Source organism: Rhincodon typus, chromosome 10, assembly GCF_021869965.1.
Source record: "Rhincodon typus isolate 14 chromosome 10, sRhiTyp1.1, whole genome shotgun sequence".
Lineage (NCBI taxonomy): Eukaryota > Metazoa > Chordata > Chondrichthyes > Orectolobiformes > Rhincodontidae > Rhincodon > Rhincodon typus.
The window spans coordinates 49,757,286-49,777,672 of record NC_063341.1 but is presented as its reverse complement, the minus strand read 5'-3'; the positions used below and the strand labels follow the sequence as shown (position 1 = coordinate 49,777,672).

Genomic DNA, 20,387 nt, shown 5'->3' with positions numbered 1-20,387 from the left:
TTAGTTTTTTTTAATCACTTCCGTTATACTTCCCTATCATTTGTGTACTAATGTGAAAATCTTTCTTTTATATTTGCATAACGTTACACAGGGCGTCATTAAATGCCTCTTTGCCTGACTCCTCTAATGCCTCAGTAGCATCCAGTACTTCACTTACAAATTAATTCATCCTTGATATAGGTGGAGTTCACATTACTTTCCATTGTGTAAAAACCTAATTAGGTGCAGCTATTCCATTCTCTGTTCTTGCCATCATTAATTGAATATTGTCTTATTCCTCTTCTTGTACTACATTGCCTTGTTGGCCAGCTATAATTTTGCCAGGTACTTGATTGTTATCTGAGGCTGATAATCAATATTAAGCATGTCTTTTGTTTTAGGTTAACTGATTTGTTTAAATGCATATGCACACAAGGATGAACCAAAATAACATTTGAATACCCTGGTCAAGTTACGATAACATGCGCTCGGTCCAATTTCTTTTGCACTTCAGGGAGATCATAATGCACTTCAGAACGGAGAGGAAGCAAATGTTTTACAGTGACACCACTGAAAGCCCTATGCAAGTCATACATGAATATTGTTGTGAAACTTGCATTTAACTTTTCTTCTTTCCCCTCTAATGTCTGTTCTTTATGTGGTGTTGATCGTAACTCATTTGTGATTTCACTGCTTGTGTACAAATGAACTCTACCCTGCAGGTTTTCAATGCTTATATGAATATATTGCATCTTTATCTTGGTACTAAGATTTTCAGTATTTTAGTTGCTTTTTGTTTTTTGCTTCTGTGTACGTGTCTAACCATTTTTAATAAATGTATATTTAATTTAAAAAAAATCAAAAAACTAATATCAGCTTTGTAATATTAAAAAAAAGCTCCTGCCTTAGTATGTAAAAAATATATTTCATTGAAGATAGCTTTGCATATGAGAACTAGGAATCGATTCTGATTTTCTTGTCATGTCCTATAGCTGAATGTTGGTTGTTAATGATCACAGAATGTCAGTGACAATCTCAGTCTGTGACTTTTCATCAGCATTGCTTGCCACCACTTACTGCCCACTGTACAGAAAGAGAGCCAGCTGCAGTCAAGAGGCAGTAATTTAGGTGTTTAAGCTGAGCTGACAGCCTTTATGTCATGGTGGGTGACAGTGCATATTTGACACGGTACAGCTGTATATTGTGCAAGGTGAAGAATGTGATGCCATTTATCTTATTTTCATACATTTCTTAAGCACAGTTGCTCTATTCATGTGTGTTGGGGGGAGGGTTCTCCCTTTGCTTGGTGAGAAAGGGAGGATTGAAGCATCCCTGTAGGCCAATTGCCTATGACTTTTTCATTTCATATTCATAGTGTCGGAAAAGGAAATGATAAAAGCCACCCTATACAAATTAGTTATGCTTGGGAAGAAGTCATCACATGATTAGTAAACATGATTAGTAAGTGTTTAAAATACGCTTCAATCACAATTTTTTAACTGTAAATGTCTTTTATGAGTACACTGTTATATTGGGCAGTGATTTTAAATCTTTTCTCGTCTGTTTATTAAATATATATGTACAGAATGTCTTCGAGTCATAGTTGCATTGTATTTAGATTTTCAGAGCTGTGCTACTTTCCTTTTCCGTGCCACACCAATATCTTATTCCATATCTGTGTAGGCCACAAATGCTGAATAAGCAGTCAATTCACAGCATTTGAATTTGAGCCTCTTACATGAGTCAAAGGCTGTCAGCTCCTGTACTTTGTCATGTCTATGTATTTGGATAACATCTGTGACATATAAACTTACATAGAATCGTTTTTCTTATCCATTCCAATTAATTGTTAAAATTCTGGATTTTTTGCACAAATGTACTACTTCTTTATCAGGCCAATAATTTTTCTTTCCCTTCCTAATATTTTGAGAGTAGATAAATGCCCATTGATCTAATGCTTTAATCAGACCCTTTTTTCTTTAATACGTTGGAGGTGGAATGTATACCACACATCCTTAGTTGCACTGCACAGGATTTATTGTCTCATTTTCTGCATTTCCACAGTAGATCTATTCAAAGATGCATATCAACCCATATGCATCTTTATGAAAAGATAATTGATTTGAATGTAAGTTAAAAATTGCAGTAGTACATGAATAATTAGTAAATGTACATATATTCTGTCATTATGGGAAAATATAGATTATGTGATAAGTCTGTAATCTGTTATGAAATGTACGGCCTATTTGACATACCTAGCCCATCAAATCATTTATTTCTTGACTTCAATGCATTTTCTATTCAGCCAGTTCAGAGCATATTTCTACAAAGGGCAGGTATGTTGTTTCACCCAGTCCTCTGATTTCACTGTGCTCTTATTATTCACCCCAAGGCAGTCCTGATAGGTTGACAGGCGAGAGGAAAATATCTGCCCAGATACAATACATAATAAACATTGTCTGTTTATATTGTGAACTTTCATTACTAGAATATTGTTCGGGTTATGATTGTAACTATTATCACAACCGATCACTGGCTTTTTTACTTTCCTAGGAAGGATGCACAAACCTACATAAGGAACATGTGAATTAAGAGCAGGAATAGGCCATTCACCCCGATTCATTGAGCCTGCCCTGACATCAATAAGATCATGGCTGACCTGATTGTAACCTCAAACCTGCATTCCCACCTACCCAGATAACCTTTCATCCCCTTGTACTCTGGTCTTCAAAGATTAGCATGCTAAACCACTGCTGCATATGGGTGAAGGTTGCCAATATTTGTGGGGGCAAGGGAAAATGCACAGTTTTTTGAGAGAAGGTGAAAGCGGTAGTTGCTGTTTTTACTGTTATGCTTCTTTCCGTACAGTTATGCTTCTAATCCATAAGCAATAACTCAGCTGTTTCTTCTGGCCAAATCATATTGGGATCATCATTCAACAGTTTCAGAAATTGAAATGTAGGCAGTTTGGTAATTGGAGATTAATTGTAGGCTGTTAAAGATTTAGGGAGAATTTTTACTCATGTACTGCCCTGTAATATTACTGCTTTCACTCTCAACTATGCAAACCAAATTTAAGGGGTTCTTGTGGCACTGTGGTAGTGTCCCTACATGCCAATGAGGTGTGTTCTAGATTGTCTGAACTGATTGATCAAAACTGTTAAAAACCAAATGCAAAAGGATAATTTGTCTGCACAATGACCGAACATTGAAACATTCTATTCTACTTATTTGAGCTAGGGGACGTAGTTACAGAATAGGAGACATTCATTACCCTCTGACAGGAGAAATTCGTTTACATCTAAGTATTAAATGAATGTCTGGAATTATGTACCCCAGAGGGTTGTGAAGGCTATACCACTGGAAGTATTGAAAGAGGAATTTGGTAGATATTTGAAATAACAGAGAGTTGGGATTGGTGAGGAGCTATCACGAAAGAAGAGTTGAGGCCTAGGGCAGATAAGCCAAGACTTTGTAGAATGGCAGGGTAGGCTTGAGGAACTGAATGGCTTCCTCCTGCTTCTATTTCTTATGTTCTTATTGTACAAAACTCGGAAAGAACTTAAGCGGGTATTTAAACTACCACATTCGCAAACAGGAGCCTAGACCATCGATTTTCTGAATCTTGTACAATGGAGGGTGGTAATCCATTTACCATGCTTGACAGCAGATTAATTATCATGTTTGTACTCCTCATACCTAGATAATTTAGGAAATGCTGGTTGGTGTTTTGGTTTTGTTTTTAAAGAGAAAGTCATCTGGTAAAATTGGAGCTTTCGCTGAAAATGTGTGCTCCAAGTAGCGTGTGCAGACCCTAAGTATTAAAGAAAGCTTAACTATGCAGCCATCAAACAGCAAAATATTTACTGAAGACTGATCATGCATGATCATATTAACACATAGCTAAATGCAAACAACAACTTGTGGATCTATCCCAAAATCATACGAAAAAAAACTTTATTTAGTTGCTGAAAATTTGCCTCTTCTCAAAATATATGCAAAGTAGGTGGAGTATCTGCACCACCTACGCAAAGCCACTATTAAAAGATGAAAATTATTTTCAAGTTTGATTTAAATTCTGTAATCAAGCTGTGAATTTGCAACAAGTGTACTACTGCAGCAGAGTGAATTTGGAAGGCTGATTGGCAGGTCAGGCCTATTGAGGTCAAAATTGTCATTTCCACAGAGGAATGAGGAATGGGCTTGGTCTTTCTGTGCCTGCTCTGACTCCACAAAAATCTCTAACATTATCACCCAGATACCTAACCATTTCCTGAGAGACCTACAACAATCCATTAAAGTTAGGCCGCTATATGCCTAGTACAGTTGTGGTCACCAGGCACAGTACCTGCTCTCACATGTATGCATGAAAATGGCAGTTCAGTTTCTACTAGCAGAAAAGGGGCACCCAAGGTGTCTGTAAAAAAAAATTCTCTGCTTTATTTCTATTTTCTGCAGCGAGAGATGGGCAATTGCCAACTAAAAATCACCTGAGTAAATCTTATAACAATTGCAAGATGCATTTTCAGTTAGAATGTAAGCATAGGGGGCAGCACGGTGGCTCAGTGGTTAGCACTGCTGCCTCACAGCGCCAGGGACCTGGGTTTGATTCCACCCTTGGGCAACTGCCTGTGTGTAGTTTACACATTCTCCCTGTGTCTGCGTGGGTTTCCTCCGGGTGCTCTGGTTTCCTCCCACAGTCCAAAGATGTGCAGGTTAGGGTGGATTGGCCATGCTAAATTGCCCATAGTGTTCAGGGATGTGTAGGGTAGGTGGGTTATAGGGGGATGGGTCTGGGTGGGATGCTCCAAGGGTCGGTGTGGACTTGTTGGGCCAAAAGGCCTGTTTCCCCGCTGTCGGGATTCTATGAATATAAGAAATAGGAGCAAACTAGACCAATCTTCCCTTTGAGCCTACTCTGCCATTCAGTATGATCTTGACTTATCTTTGAGCTAAACTCGTTTCCCATCTACTTGCAATATTTCTTGATTTCTGAGAGGCCACAGACATTTGTATTTCTAAACCATAAATAGATTCAATAGAGGAGTATTTAAAATTTCCAAACCATTGTTGAAGATATTTTTCCAGATCTCAGTCCAGATGATCAGCATCCCTTTCTCTGAGATTGTGTTCCCATGTTGTACATTACCCAGCCAGGCTAAACAGCCTCTTGGTGTCTACCGTTTCGAGCCCCATCAGAATCTTGTATGTATGAATCTCTCATTCACTCCAGAGATCCAGAGATAGCTCATTGGACTGAATGGAAATAGAGAATGTGCAGCTGTATGTCATTGCATCTAATACTTAAATTAGTGATATTTGATTATTAGTTATTTGTTTGCAAGACAATACAGTGAATAATGAAAGAGGAATGAAAGGAAGACTTGCATTAATTTAGCGTATTTAACACAGCTAGGATGTCAGAGGACCATCGAAGAGTTGTAATGTAGGAAATGTGGCATCTAATTTGTGCACAGCAAAACCTCATAAATGTGAAGTCTCATTCTATAAATTTGAGTATATAATCTAGGGTCACACTTCAAAGCAGCACTTGAGATGTACTGCACTTTTGGAGGTACCATTTTCGATTGCCATGTTAAAGTGGTGCCCTGTTTGTCATCTTGGGCAGATATAAAAATTCCATAGCATTATACAAAGAAGAGCAGTATTCTGGTCAATCTTTCACCCTCAACCAATATTGTTGAGCAGATTATTTAGTCATTATTTGATGTTTGTGGGGCTTTGCTATGTTTTCCAAATTATAGCTTAACATTGACTGTACTTCACAAATCCCATATGGCTATAAAGTACCTTTGGAGGACCAGAAGTCGTGAACAGCTAGTTCGACGAACACCACTAGAACAAATTAAGTGATGTGAAAATAACTGAAAGTAAAACTGCCATTATGTCAATCATGCATAGCTCATTTTTGCCATTAAGTATCTGACATTATTCAGTTTATTTTCGTGAAGCTGTAGACCAGTCATTTATCTTCTACCTGCTACCCATTTGTTGTTAGGTTCTCCTTCTCAAATATGACTGTGTTTAAATACATTTTGAACAAATATGTCTTCTTTCATTGCCACTTGAGGCTAAGTAACACATCAAGTGCCATGAACAAACATATTTGTGAGGAAGCATTCCACACCTTTAATTATGATCATTATTTAAGAATTATCACAAATTGTTGAGCAGTTTGAGACTGCTGGGCTCTTAATAGCATATGCAAATTACATTATAGCTCATGTTGAGTTTTTTTTTTGTAGTCTAATTTACTTCTGAGATTTTGAGTAGTGTATTCATATAATGTATATCTATTTGTCTTTTGAAATGGTTCAGCTCCCTGTATCTTGAGTCAGGTGAATAAAAATAATTACTAGCTCTATTTGTAGTGGAAGTATTCCCTTTTAAATGAGCAACATAATAGAAATATATTTTGCTCTGTGCAAAGCAGATGAATTTTTTCAATGTACTTGCAGCACTGTTTTGGTTTTCATCATTAGGAGATTTTGATGGGATGTGGTGAAAAATCTGTTTCCATTCCATGTCTGAATTCCACAAAGCAGTCATCAAAAAAAGCTTGCGTCTTTTTTTAAAAAAAAACCTACTAGATGCTTACAAATTGTCATATCCAATGCCAGCCTCATGTATTACAATAGGAGAATGGAACGTGCCACTTTCACAGTATTTGGTGTGTCTGATATGGAAAGCCACAAGACCATTCTATTTGCACAAGCAAGCTGCTCCATTTCACCTGGAAGAAGATTTGAAAACCATGCCAAATTTTAAAATGCTATTTAAAAAAAAAAACTCTAGGAAAGTTTATTTGAACTTCTGCTTTTAATTCTTGTACTCGTCAGGATAATTTTCAAGAAATACCATAATAAAAGAAAACAACATTTATACTGTATGATTGGTTGGTAGAGATGTTGCATTGAAGATTGCAGAGTTAAGCGATAAATGAATGTTAACTGCCACTTTTTAAAATTTTAAAACAGGAAGGTTGACTCTGAGTGGTCAAGGTGTTGAGAAATGAACTAGAGAATGGCTGTCATCTGAAACAATGGCTGTCATCTGTTCCGTTGGGTTGAAGCAGGCACAGTAGGTGTATATGATATTTTGGTCATTAATATATGTAACTTCCAGTACATGGAAGTGTGCAACACTGTGCACATGACTGACAATCCTAAATAGGCTGCACACTGGAGATTATTTTACAAGTATTACCCATTTGAGAATCACATTTAATGTTGGACACTGTGTTTTGAGTTTTGTAAGCATGGGCTGATTAGATACAGTCAGTACCTTGCCTGCTCTGAACAGTCAAAGTCATATGCTGTTGATACGATCTGCCAGTCTTTGGGATGTACAGCCTTCATGCCTAGCATCACATCAGCATTGAAATTCATATATCACATTAATAAAATTTATGTTTTCAGCAAAATGTTCTTTTGGCTTGACGGTATCATACTGTTAGTGGCAAGCACCGCTCATGTCACACTGCTTCTTCATTTTTACCCCAAGAATCATGTATCTTACACCAAGACTGGACTATGTGTTAACTGTACAGTAACTGAGCAACTTCCTGCCCTCCCTCTTGCAGCATCTTGGTCTGCCTGTTCTGCAATTGTAACTCCCTGGTCTTATGCTAATGATGATACAACCACCAAAGTGGCCTTAGCACTTTGCTGGTTATTAAACAATAATAATGCCTGATGCTTACCTGATTAGTTAATCAGACAGGCACTGTCGCTGTGGAGTTCTTTTGAATTTAAGAATTCCACTAACCTTTGGTAGCATTGGATGCTCTTTCACTGGAGTTGTGAAACTCATTAATCTTTATCTGAAACATTTCTATTTTTTCTTCACAGTATAGATGGAAAAGATCCAAAAAAGACAACATTATTTTTGCTAATAACAGGTAGCTAAACAAGAGAATCTATTTTTCCAATAAAAGTGTAATAGTTGAAAGAGCAACTGACAATAAAACTCAGTCCAAACAATTTTAATTATTTCAGGTTTTCTTTGCGTATTTGCAAAGACTATTTCTTCCATCACCAGATTAAAACGTGCATGATCATTCTCAAAACTGTGCCAAACAAAGCTTTGAATTGATTGATACTGTGGAAGCTGCTTAAGCAGAATAGACTGGTGGAAATATAAACGTCTAATTCATCAAGCAATTTCCACTTAAAAAAAGCCAATTTACACTGATTTAAATACTTTAGGAATCAATTGGTGTCCAAGAAGCTCTTTTCTCCAAAGAAATATTTGCCATCAGTGCAGACCCCTCTTTCATTAGCCGACATCAGTTGTAGAATTTTGCACATACAAGGATCAAATAAATATCGAAGTTTTGAATTGAGAATTCAGCATGTTTTAAAAAGCACAATTTATCTATCAAATCTAACATATAACAATACTGCGCACGGACAACTGCTACTGCATTTCCCGTGTCTTGTGTTGCATTTTGGTTCCCCTGTGGCTACTTGCTATTCAGAATGCAGTAGGCCATTTTGCTGACATTTATATTGGAGAACTAGTAGTCTTATTCATGGAATTGCCCGGAGCTAGCATGTTCGTTGACCATTGAGCAAAATGACAAGATGCATATCTGACTACTTATGACCATGATTCTTTGCTAGAATTTCAACCCTGGAGTTATCAGATGGCTGCTAACAGCTTTAAAAAAATCAGCACACAACAGAGTCATGAACATAAAAATTACACCCTTGCTATGCCTGTAAAGCTGCTGTCAAACTGAAACCTTTATCACATTGAAGATTGCTATGAAATTTATACTGCGTATTATATTTTGGGGGTTGAGGAAGATAAAGGTTTATCATAGTCATAGGTATCTGATTCCCTTCTAACACTCAGTAAAATAAAACTTGATGTCACTGCAATACATATCATGTGCTAGAACAGCACTTCAGTTCATGATGCCTGCAGATGGCAAGTTAAGTCTCACTGAAAATGGAATAAAGGTTGGAGTGTGTTATAAAGATACAACACATTTCAGGGTTTGGAAGATGTTCATAAAAACCACAATTTATGTTATCATCTGAACCCATTACTGTATTACTTCCTTATAACATATTCAATCTTTTTTGATACCCTTTATATATGTTCTGACTTGTATTTCCTAATCATAGTTTTGAGTTTTCATTTGATGAGCATACCCTGCTTAAGGGGGAAGAAAAGTGTAGGGAATAGCACTCATACTAGATACTTCTTCATGGTTTACAAATTTATCTCCATATTCAGGGATCATCATTTCCAGAACATTTCTTAGTCACCTATTGATGTTTGAAGGGAAGCCAGATTAAATACAGATTGAGATCTTGACTTCCTTCAATGCAGACTTCCTTATATCAACAACTCGGACTTCTGTGTCTGTCATAATGCTTTCTTATGATGAAGAGAATAGTACAAAACACAATAGGACCAGTTGTACATGTTCCACTGCACATATGGGAATCATCTGGAGGACTTTATTTCATTTGAGATGCAGTAGTTAATCATGAACCATTTGATGAGATTAGATTTCAATTTGGCTCAGTAGTAGCACTCTTCAACATTGCTTTGCACAAATTTTCTCCTATGTTTTCCTATAGGGAAGACTTTAAATAATGAAGTGTTATTGCCATTGATTAAGAGTAAACTGCAAAACTGAAATGAGTGGAGATGAAAGGCAAAACCTTCTAGTGGTTGAATTATACTTGGTATAAAGGAAGATGGTAGGAATTTTTGGACACCTAAGCCATTGCTGAAAGAATGGTCTAACCACCTTCAACTGCTTCATCAATGAACTTTCCTTGATCATAAGGTCAAGACTGAGGTTAATGAAAATGCTATAACCATCAATGAAGTAAATAATAACTGCTACATTCATCAGAAGAATGATCCATTAGTGGATGTATACTTGTCACGAGAAGAAAGCTGACCTACGTAAAGATAGAAATCATGACCACTCTTGAGCAAGAAATGCTCGAGGATGTTTGATTGGACTCACTAAGGAATGAAATGAACATAAGTGGGGGGAATTGCATGTTGAGAGGAGAGTAAGTGGATAATTGAAAATGTAATTTGTTTGGATGATAATACATTAAATGTACTGCACCATCTGTACTTGCATGAGTCAACTGAAGACTATGCAGATATATTGTAAAATATGATTGGTCACAATGGAGAATTTGTGTTTTCTTACTTTCTTTTGTTTTTTCATTGAAAGTGAGTTAAACTTTGGAGTCTTATAACCAATTATGCTTAAAGTGAAAATATCAGAGCAAAAACTGTTGTAGTCTCATTAATGCTATTACAAGACACAAATTACATGCAGCTTATACTGACAGTAAGTGCTGGGAATGCCAACTCAGAATGCCAATTACTAACCCATTTCCGGAGCAACATTGTCAGATTTTTTTATTTATTCATTCGCAGGATGAGGGCATTGCTGGCTAGGCCAGCATTTATTGCCCAGAGACAATTAAGAGTCAGTTAAGAGTCAACCACATTGCTGTGGGTCTGGAGTCACATGTAGGCCACAGCAGGTAAGAATGGCAGTTTCCTTCCCTAAAGAACATTAGTGAATCAGATGGGTTTTCCTGACAATCAACATGGTCATCATTAGACTCCAAATTCCAGATTTTTGTCAAACTCAAATTCCACCAACTGCTATGGTAGGATTTGAGCCCAGGTCCCCAGAATATACCGGGGTCTTTGGATTAACAGTCCAGAGATAATACCACTGGGCCATCGCCTCCCCATAATCGCATCCTCTTCAACACCTTGGGGGAAAAAAGATGTTGACTGGAATGAACTACACCAAGGCTACTATAGCAATGCAGATAAGTGACTCATTTTGTTTTTGGCTGTCTACCAACTTCATGGATCAAGTTGTGAGTATCATGGAATCCTTATACGAAGTCTGTTTGGATACACAACACTGGTGTAACAATACTAAGGAAGTTTGAAATCATTCAGGAGACAGCAGTTCACTTGATGGGTTCCCCAACACTGGACTCAAGACCATATCCTTCTACCACTATGGCAGCTGTAGGTACAATCTGCAGAATGCACTGAATATAAATCGTGAAGGTTTTTCGCAATGTAGCCCGGTCACTGCAATCTCTACCACTAAACAGAATGAGAACAATGATGTTGACTAAACATCATCACACCCTATGCATCAGTGTGACCTAGGGTATATGTTGCTGGTTCTTCATTGTCACAAGGTACATACCTTATGTGGCTCAGTGGTTAGCATTGCTGCCTCACAGCACCAGGAACCCGGGTTCGATTCACCCTCTGGCAACTGTCTGTGTGGAGTTTGCACCTTCCCCCTGTGTCTGCCTGGGTGCTCCGGCTTCTTCCCACGTCCAAGATGTGCACACTAGGTGGATTGGCCATGCTAAATTGCCCGTGGTGTTCAGGGATGTATCGATTAGGTGGGTTATAGCAGTATGGGTCTGGGTGGGATGTCTTAGGGTTTGGCTGAAGGGCCTGTTTCCAGACTGTGGGATTCTATGATAACGTGAATATGAAGTTTAGAAAATTATTGTATATTGCGACCACTGCTATAAATTTAAGGTATCTTCATGGGATCATGTAAGCCTGGGTTGTTAGAAGTTAAATGAAGACCCAGGTTGCTTTGCTGAGAGGAACCTGTAAGGCTTTTACACTTGGAGATGATGACAGCAATCTCGGAGCTGACATAAGTAGACTCTTTGAATCTCCGAAGGCCAAAAAGGCATTGAAGATATTGGATTGCAAAGAGTTGAGCTATAGGATAGCTAATTAGCACTTCAGCCTGGATGCAAAGTTAACGTTTTTGAGTTGCTATGGGGATTATGGCAGAGAAAACTTTTTTTTAAAAAGGTAAGATTACAGGCTTCCCTACAAATCAGTCAGGATGTCAGACAGACTGCAATTCTGTCTGGACAGTAGAGAAAAAGGCTCTGAGGAAGGGTCACCAGACCTGAAACGTTAACTCTGTTTTTTCCTTCACAGATGCTGCCAGACCTGCTGGGATTTTCCAGCAACTTTGTTTTTGTTCCTGATTTACAGCATCCACAGTTCTTTCGGTTTTTGTTGAGAGACAAAGGCTGTTTGCCTTTGTGAGAAGCCATAACAATTACTAGTTGAAGAGACACATCCTGCAGTCTTAGAAGGATTCTCCGAGGTCTGACCTGGCATAGTCTGGGAAGAAGAATAATCAGAACAGATCTCACTGCCAGTGTTGGATTTAAGAAACTGTCTGAAAACTGAGGCAAGCATTTGGAGATGGTTACTCAAAGTTATGTGAAACAGGGATACAGATACCCCTTCAAAGCTGGGACTGACTATGGCCTGCTCACTATAATGACTGTAATTCCCTGAAAGTGGCAATGGGTGATTAGTACAAAAAGGGGAATGTTCGCTTTTCTGGTTTAAAATATAAGTTGCCTTCCAAAAGAAAATAGCATTTAAACAATTGTAATTTTAAAATCCTTCATGGGATATGGGGATTGCTGGCTAGGCCAGCATTTATTGCCCATTGCACTGGAGAAAGTGGTGGTAGGTTGACTTGTTGAACCACTGCAAGTCTTGATGTGTAGGAGCACCCATAATGGTGTTAGGAGTTTCCAGGAGTTTGACCCAGAAACAGTGAAGGGACAATGATATAGTCAGGATGGTGTATTGGTTTGGAGAGAAACTTGCTGGTGGTGATGTTCGCATGTATCTGCTGCCCCGGTCCCTCTAAGTGGTAGATCATCAATTTGAAAGATGCTGACAGAGGAGCCTTGGTGAGTTACTGCTTGCATCTTGTAGATGGTATGCACTGCTTGCCAGCATGCCTTGGTGATGAAGGGAGTGAATGTGAAAGCTGATGGAGGGGTGCCAAGCAAACAAGCTTTTCTGTCCTGAACGATGTCATGCGTCTTTAGTGTTGTTGGAGCTATGCTCATCGAGGCAAGTAGGGAGTATTCCATCACACTTGACTGACTTGAGCGTTGTAGGTGGTGGACAGGCATTAGAGAGACAAGAGGTGAGTTACTCGCTGCAGAACCTTTAGCCCCTTGTATTTACAAGGTTGGCCTGGTTCAGTTTCTAGTCAATGGTAACCCTCAGAATGTTGACAGTTTGGGATTCAGCAGTAGAATGGCATTGAACATTAAAGGGTAATGGTTAGATTCCCTGTATTGGAGATGGTCATTACTTGGCACTTAGATGGACCAAGTTTATTTTGGTTATTTGTTGCAGTAAAAGTTTTCAGCTGTGAAATCTTGTCATGTCATTCTTTCAGCCAATAATTAGAAATTTGAATCTCTTCAAAAATTATCAGTCTCTGCAGAGATTTTAACAAAGCAAAATGCAGAATGCAGAAAATATGTTCTGCAGTATTTTACTTTGGTTTCTAAACCGCGCCCCCCCCCCGCCCCCCGCCGCAAGCACCCAACTCCCCCTCAATTTATTGTGGTAATAATGACTGTAACTGTTTGATATGTGGCTTAGCCAGGTACTTGCATTGGCAAACCATGAACTAGAATAAACAAAGAGCTAGTTTCAGTAGTGAGAAGTGAGTGCCCAGTAGGTGTCCTTGTTATACTAGTTTAACGCTACTTCAGAGTTGTGAATGTGATTTATTTTAATCGCTGAATGTAAATCTACAATAGTTTCAATCTCATTATCTCTACTAGCAGTCATAAAACATGATGTGTACAACCTCCAGTGTGTTCTCACAATGCCTGAATTTTCATAGTCAGCCTTTGCTATCTCTGCTGCACTCTGCAAAGTCTCCCTAAACCCCTTTGCCATTGCACCTTTCTCTCTACAAAGTATTCTTGAAACACACAATTTCAATCAAGTATTTGGTCAGCTTTCCTAATCATTCTTGACATTTTGAGATGCTTCTTATATTCAAAGCACTATATAAGTGCAAGTTCTTCTTAGGAGGTAGATGCGAAGGCTTTCTTTGAAATTTCAAATTTGAAATATCATTATTTGCATTGTAGATATTTGCCGCAATACGGCTATCCAGATGGCAATGTTCTGCATAAACTCCCACAAGCTGCAGTTCTACCACACCACCTGCCCTGAGAAAGAGTTTAAACCGAAGTGCAGTTGTAGAGGTTAATAACTTCTGCAGAAATAGACAAAGAAAAGGATGCAACCTCTTCAGTCACATGAACTTGCTAGTATCATGGCATGTTTAATTGTCAACCAAATACCTTCCCATCGGTGGAGCAGGAAATGGCCTGTCACCACTGTGAGTGCTTGGTGTGTTTGGAAGTTGGATGACATGCTTAATTTTGTGTGACACACACATTTTTGTAGGAATGATTGATCAGTTATTGTTTATCATGCCTTGCTTGTTTTGCCCTGGCAGGCCAGTAATAAGTAAAGACTTGATGGCAGTGCTGATTGATCTGCATGTTCTTTGATAGTTCACTGTCCTCTCCAAGATATTCATAATTTGTCAGTGGAGAATGCCATCAGAGACTTCTTTAAACGTACCTGATTTTCCATGCCTTTCACCCTCCACTAGTCTGCCGAGCCACTGACACCTCTGCTTTGTCAAGATTTTGTTTATTTGCTTGTTTATTCACTTAATTTATTACCACAAAATAAAAGTTGATGAATTTTAAGTAGTGAGGAGAATAACATTAGATTTCATGAGGGTATAAATGGCTGATCAGTGGAAATAGCATTCAATATGGATAAGTGTGAGGTGATGCACTTGGGCAGGACAAACAAGGCAAGGAAATACATGGGGAGTGGTAGGACCCCGAGAAACATCAAGGATTAGAGGGACCTTGGTATGCATATCCCTTAGAGAAACAAGACAGATAGATAAACATTAAGAAGGCACATGGCATACTTGCCTTCATTAGCTAAGGGATAAAAGTTTGAGAACAGAGAAGTAATGCTGGATCTGTATAAGATGTGGTTAGCCACAGTTAGAATATTGTGTGCAGTTCTGGAATCCACATTATAGGAGGGGTGTGATTGCACTGGAGAGTGTGCAGAGGAGATTTACCAGGGTGCTGCCTGAGCTGGAGAATTTTAGTTATGAAGAGAGATTGGATAGATTGGGATTATTTTCTTTGCAGCAGAGGAGACGAAGCAGGTGTTGGGGGGGGGGGTGGGGAAACCATGATTGAGATGTGCAAAATTATGAGGGGCATGGATAGGGTAGACAGGACGGAATTTTTCCCCTTGGTGGAGGGATCAGTGATGGGGTGTTGGTAGAGGGATCAGTGATGGGGTGGGAGTGCATGGATTTAATGTAAGGGGAAGGAGGTATAGAGAGGATATTAATAAAAATGTTTTCACCCAGAGGTTGTTTGGAATCTAGAACTCACTACCTGTAAGGGTGGCTATAACCTTGGGATGAAAAGCCTTATTGCAGATTCTTTGATCATTCCTTTTTCCTGCCTGTGTTGTGTTAGACATCAAAATATGGATGGATTTTGCCAGACCTTTTGAGCTCTTTTTGTTCTAAGATGGTAAGTATGGTCTGTGCATACACTTACAAGCTATGCCAGATGACATTTTGCTGAAGGTGGGAGTGTGCGAGCAGTCAGTGCAGACATATGCAGACTAGGCAGATTATGACATCTGTCAGCATATAGCATTGTCATTCTGACGCTGAACTCTCCAGCTAGCATCTGAACACTCAAATTATTTAAAGCAATCATCAACTATTTTCAAGCTAGTTTGTGTCAGTGTTCAGAGGTTTGTACAGTTCCATGAAACCAAAGTCTACATGGACTGGTGTAATACATGCAAAAGGGCTTTGCTTTACTTCAGCAATTCTGCACAAACTGAATTGAGTACTGAGGCATTTATTTCCCTTGGATTACACATGGTGGAGTATGAATAGCAATGACAGAAAGCAGGGCAAGCGGCTTGTAGAGGGAAAGAAGTACAGGAAAAAGGCTCTTAGCAGGAGGGCATATCCACTCAGTTTTCATATGTGGAGGAATCGTGTCCTTCCATTGACTCCATCTACACTTCCCGCTGTCTCAGGAAAGCAGCTGACATAATCCAAGACCCCTCCCATTCCAATTATACTCTGTTCCACCCTCCTTCCACCGGACAGAAGATACAAAAGTTTGAAAACACATACCAACAGATTTAAGAGCAGTTTCTTCCCAACTTTTATCGGATTTATGAACAGACCTCTCGTGTATTAGATTTGATCTTTCTCTGCACCTTTTCTGTAGCTGTAACACTATATTCTGTCTTCTGTTCTAATAAACTGATGTAATTATGTAAAGTATGATTTGTCTGGTTAGCATGCAAAACAATACTTTTTACTGTGTCTCGGTATGTGACAATAATAAATCAAATCAAATCAAAATGTTTGCGTTTTTGTGTGTGCGTCATGAAATCCTCAGAGAAGTTTATCATCTGCTGCAGCAAGAATACAGTCTCAAAGCGAGACAGACAACATTGCAGGTAGCCGTGGAGGTGACCATGAACTTTTATGCCTGGGCTCCATCTCTCAGTTCGTCAGCCACTGTTGCATAAGGGAGATCACTGATACACTCTATTCTAAGAGTGCTGAATGCATTTTAATCTCTCTTTCCAGAAAGCAGAGAGCAAAGTAAGCATGTAACTTTTGTGAGTATTGTAGACAATACCTGCTGCAGGGTGTCATTGACTGTAGATTGTTCTTTACCAGGCACTGTGTCTTAACCCTGAGATGTGCCATGACCCAAAGGAATTCGATGCTGTCTATGTTCAAATAGCGTACAATCATTTATAATATGTTTGCAAGTGCTCGCAGAATTCAGTTACATATGCAGTTTCACAGCTAATGAGCACGACTGCATGCAGCAAAACCAATGCAACATTCAGACTTAAGCTGAAAACTGGAAGTTGATATTTGTGCCATACAATTGCCAGGCAGTGGTCATTCCTAACGAGAGATTTCAGCCGTCTCCTCTTGCCATTCAGTGGCATTACCATTGCTGAATCTGCCACCATCAACATCCTGTTTCTACGCTGACCAGAAAATTGGCTACACCAATCATATAAAAGCTGTGCCTACAAGAACAGGGCTGATATTCTAGTGCAAGTAATTGAATTCCTGACTCCCACAGACTTTCCACTATCTACAAATCAGAAGTTTGAAGTAATTAATGCCTCTTGCCTGGATGAGCAAAAGTCCAGCAACACACGAAAAATTATGGTGAGGCCAGGTGAAAGGTACATACTGAAATCATTTATAGCTTATAATTACAGTTTCTTCTGAATTTTTTAATCAACCTGATCAGATGTGATATGACACACATCCAGGCAGGTGGGACTTGAATCCAGACCCCCTGACCCTGAGGTAGAGGTGCTATCACTGTGACATGAGAGCACACAGAAGAGATTGTAAGCTGAGGGGAGGAATAACAAGAGCGAAGGAGAATTAAGTATGAGGAACGTCAATGGTTTCAACTCTATGTTGGTCATGGTCAATGCTGTGGTGGCAAACACTCTCCTCTGTTGGGTCAAGTGCATACAACTGCACGTGTCCCCCACTGGTCAGCTCTTATTGCCTCTAATTATGAAATAAGTTGCCCTGCAAGAGAGGGATAACTGTGTCAGTGACCGGAACTAGTGCTCTTAGCACAAATATCAGGTGACTTCAAGATAATACCCTACCCGTGAAAAAGATTGCAGGATCAAGCACCATTTAGTTAATTAGGTGCTCGCCAACAAGTGTTTAGTCCAGACATAAGCTTCACCACTTAAGTTCCATCCTGCCTGAGGCTGCTGGTGAATCAGTGGTCAGTGCCTGAGATGTAGTGTCACTGGACACCCAGGTAACGAAGACATAAAGAACAGCACTGGCGAGAAGGTAATGGTATTTTTGGGAAGATCATGGGATTGGGGTCATGGGGACAGGGGTGGTGGGAGTGTTGGAGCTACGAACAAGCTGTAGTGTGCAGCAGCCACCTGATGTGTCCATTCCATGCCCTCAATTGGCCACAGGTTGAGGCCCTTTGCAAATAAACAGAGAGGTAGTGCTACTAACAGACAGAGAGGTAGTGCTACTAACAGGCAGAGAGATCTAGCTGCTGGCCCCCTGTGGATAGATCACTCTCCCTTTCCACCTTCTCCACCAACGCATTGAGTGCGTTGTCAGAGACTGTTGGTACTGACTTTCTCCTTTGTTGCAGCATAACTTACTATTCTTTCTCCTCACTTTCCTTTCCACAAATGTTCCAGCACATGCTCCAGTCAGAATTCACCTCCTTTCCCAACAGGCTTTAAGCAATTCAGGCTAGCTTTAAGTGGCGTTAGGTTTACATAAACTTGGGTCTCATTCTGAGGCAAGCAGTGACTCAATATCATGTTTAACATTGGTGGCACATAGCAGACATGGAGATTAGCAGGCAGAGCAAGGAAGCTGCCTGCATTGGAAGCAGTCATAATGCCTACTTCTATTTTCCAATGTTAGCCAATATAGCCCTCGTAATCTCTAAAACTACCCGTTCTTATGAACTGTCATTACCCTGAAGTATTAACTCTATTTCTCTCTCCATTGATGTTCCCAGATTTGCTGAACGCTTTCCAGGATTTCTACAACATTATCAGATTTCCAGCACTGACATTATTTTGCGTTATATGCATAGTTCTTCATTAGTTATACATTTTCATTTTTTTTTTGAACCACCCCATAGGCATACAGCTTTGCGATGGGCGATTATCCAAAGAGTGGACTGCCATTTATGATCAAAGGCTTGAATTTGCAACATATTGGCAAACTACATAGTGGGATTGGTGAGTACATTAAATTTACCATTCATCTAAAATCAACACGTAACCATGGAATTATGTGGAAGGAAAGTCCAAGTCCAATTGTTGAGTTGTTTGGATATATTGGTGAGTTGCTCCTAATCAAAATAACCTGCAATAACATTATCTGAATTGCCCAATTACAATGCAGTTCAATAATTAGAATTGCCTTTTTATTGATATGTTGCCTGGAGTATATTTGTGAAATGAGGTTGTTATTCTAAATTTTACAATGGTGCTAGTCAAAAGATGATTGCAGTAATGATTTGTACAAGCAAAATATGTAATGTGATTTGCATCTCCCTCATGATCTTGGTACTTTTCTTTTTCTACCAGAAATAAGGCATAGTGGGGTAAAGCTCAACTTTGATGTGAGTGCAAAGCAAGCAGATTTGTTCCGTTTATGTACTTAGTTAATTTTCCTTTCTGTTGAAGTTGTTATGAATAAGGTTTGTAAAATCTATTCACAAATTTTGGCATAAAGTAGAAATGAGGTGCTTTGATCTTAGGAGATAGAAAGGACTGCAGATGCTGGAAGTCAGAGTTGATAAAATGTGGAGCTGGAGGAGCACAGCCGGTCAGGCAGCATCAGGAGCAGGAAAGTCGATGTTTTGGGTCTGGACCTTTCATCAGGACTGGGGAGAGGGAAGGGAGCTTGGAAATAAATGGAGGGAGTGGGCTGGGGGAAGGTAGGTGGATGCAGGTAAGGGGTTGTAGAGATAGGTCAGTGGGAAGGGTGGAGCAGATAGATGAGAAGGAAGATGGATAGGTTGTATCAGGTCAAGGAGGTGGGGATGAGAGGGGGGGCTGGACACGGGATGAGGCTGGGGGGTGGGGAGATTTTGAAGTTGGTGAACTCAATATTGAGGTCATTGAGCTGTAAGCTCGCGAGGCGGAATATAAGGTGTTGCTCCTCCAGTATACGTGTGGCCTCTTTTTAACAGTGGAGAAGGCCCAGGATGGACATGTCACTAAGGGAGTGGGAGGGAGAGTTGAAATGGCTGGCAATCAGAAGATGGTGTTGTTTGGAGCGTACCGAGCAAGATACTCCGCAAATCAGTCCCCAAGTCTGCGCTTGGTTTCCCTGATATAGAGGGTTGAATATTTATCTGTAACTTTTTAGTTCTCACTGAAAACTTTGTTACTTTAAAATTTTTGAATGTTTCTGGCATTTTGTGAAGAAAACCTTGCCTTGATTTCTCTTTTAAGCGTTTTTTTTTGTTGTTTGATTAAATACAGTTGGATCTCACATTTATAAATTCCAGCTTGATTCAATTGGTGCAAATCTCCTTTTGAAACAAAAATGATTGCCAGTTCAAGGCCCACTCCAGGTCCTGAGTACATAATTTAAGCTAGTGCTTGAGTACAATGTTGAAAAATAATCTTTAGATGTGCAGGCATTTGGATAGGACCTTACATCAAAGCCTTGGCTTTCTGCAGATATGTGTTAAGGATCTTGGAGCTTGTGGCAGTTGGCAAAAAGAGGGAATTTCCAGGTTTTTTTTTCCCCAATGAACCATGAAAATCGATTCACTGAACATTGATCACACAGGTAGATAGGAATTGCCACATAGAAATTTTGCTGCAATTATACAGGTCATTGGTGAAGCCATACCTGGAATGTTGTG

The 20,387-nt window shown here is 39.4% G+C and overlaps 1 protein-coding gene across 6 annotated transcripts in view; it reads left to right on the top strand.

Annotated features, from left to right (window-relative positions):
- The window catches only part of LOC109926683 (ERI1 exoribonuclease 3), a 204,221-nt gene that overhangs the window by 140,251 nt on the left and 43,583 nt on the right, over positions 1–20,387 (top strand). For all 6 annotated transcript variants that reach the window (XM_048602398.1, XM_048602397.1, XM_048602399.1 and 3 more), the window contains one exon: positions 18,645–18,744. In XM_048602398.1, the coding sequence (XP_048458355.1) occupies positions 18,645–18,744 (100 nt within the window). The remainder of the gene's footprint in view (positions 1–18,644; positions 18,745–20,387) is intronic.